Source organism: Aplysia californica, unplaced genomic scaffold, assembly GCF_000002075.1.
Source record: "Aplysia californica isolate F4 #8 unplaced genomic scaffold, AplCal3.0 scaffold00021, whole genome shotgun sequence".
Taxonomy (NCBI): domain Eukaryota; kingdom Metazoa; phylum Mollusca; class Gastropoda; order Aplysiida; family Aplysiidae; genus Aplysia; species Aplysia californica.
In genome coordinates, this window is record NW_004797291.1 from 265,652 (window position 1) to 267,009 (window position 1,358).

The following is a 1,358-nucleotide window of genomic DNA, read 5'->3' on the forward strand; positions in this document are numbered from 1 at the left end:
TCAAACATAAAAAAGAAGAAGGGGAGATAAGGACGATAGATGTTTGATAGGAAAGAAGAAGCAAACCACACCAGAGCACCCGCCAACCACCCACACTGCTAATCTACAGATTGTTATTTGTGTGCCTTTGATGAAATGTGTTATGTAAAATCCGTCTTTCTGCGGGGTTGTGGTATCGCACTCAATAACTTGGATTGGCCTTGGTAGGCTCGTTCAGAGCAGCCTTTTTCCCGAAAGATCTAAATCTCGTAGATAGGAACTTAAAACATCAACAAGACGTGTTTATATTTCATCATTTTGCTTTTGCACATTAATTTTATAACGAAATAACTCCTCCCCCTATGACCCAGTGTATAATGGCTTTGTTTTTGTTTGTTTGTTTGTTTGTTTGTTTGTTTGTTTGTTTGTTTGTTTGTTTGGTGGCTCTCGTGGCCTTGAGGTTAAGGTGTTGGCCTCTCATTCAAAAGTCCGGGGTCCGAATCCGGGAACGACAGAAAAATTTTCTTCTCTAAAATTGCCTCCTTTCGCCTCCTTTCCTGCTCTCTAGCAATGTCCTGTTGTCTGCTTTCGTCTCCACTTTCTGCCCCCACCCCCTCACCTCCTTTGCCCCTTCCTCTTGGCTCCTGACTCTTTCTGCATCCTTTCTACTGCTACTCCTTCGGTTCTTCTTACTGCTGTCTTTCTCCCACACCCCTGATCGTCTGGAGAGAAAGATCTACACCTAGCCTTCTCGGACAAGGGCGAAAAATCTCAGAGGTGCCATGTGCACGTTGCGTACGTTAAAGATCCCTTGGGGATCTGAAATCCATAAGAGTAGGCTTTGGCCGCCACCCGGGCAAAATTCAAAGTTTGCTACCAACTGAAAAAGTTTAATGTGTCCCGCGCGCTCATATGACCTTATGCAGCTTCGGGCGCCGTAAAACACTTACCCAAAACAAAACAAAAATTCGTTTGGTTTTTGTTTGCTTTTTAAACGCAAACAATTATTATAATGTAACAACTTAAACAACAATTTAATGTTGCACCTCGTAATCCTGTTTCAGAATTGTACCTGGAGTCTGCCGACGGCCTGGTCAGATCCCACGTGGAAGTGCTGGACGTGGGCGTTGTCAACGGCGTGGCCCACGTGATCAGCAACGTCTTAGCCACGCCCACCTTCACCTTGTGGGACGTTGTGTCGGATATTCCCGAGCTCAGGTAGGCAAAAACCTTTCCTTATGTGTTACGTTTCAGGCTTATTGTAATGGCGGACTGGACTTGAACAATCGTAGTGTGTGATTTGTTCGCGTTTCTGTTTCGTCTTGGGAAGAAGAAGAAGAAGAAGAAGAAGAAGAAGAAGAAGAAGAAGAAGAAGAAGA

The 1,358-nt window shown here is 44.6% G+C and overlaps 1 protein-coding gene across 1 annotated transcript in view; it reads left to right on the forward strand.

Annotated features, from left to right (window-relative positions):
* LOC101850694 overlaps positions 1 to 1,358 on the forward strand; it is a 5,248-nt gene that overhangs the window by 3,205 nt on the left and 685 nt on the right. Inside the window, exon 2 of the mRNA XM_005090772.2 lies at positions 1,044 to 1,197. Coding sequence (XP_005090829.1) covers positions 1,044 to 1,197 — 154 coding nt within the window. The remainder of the gene's footprint in view (positions 1 to 1,043; positions 1,198 to 1,358) is intronic.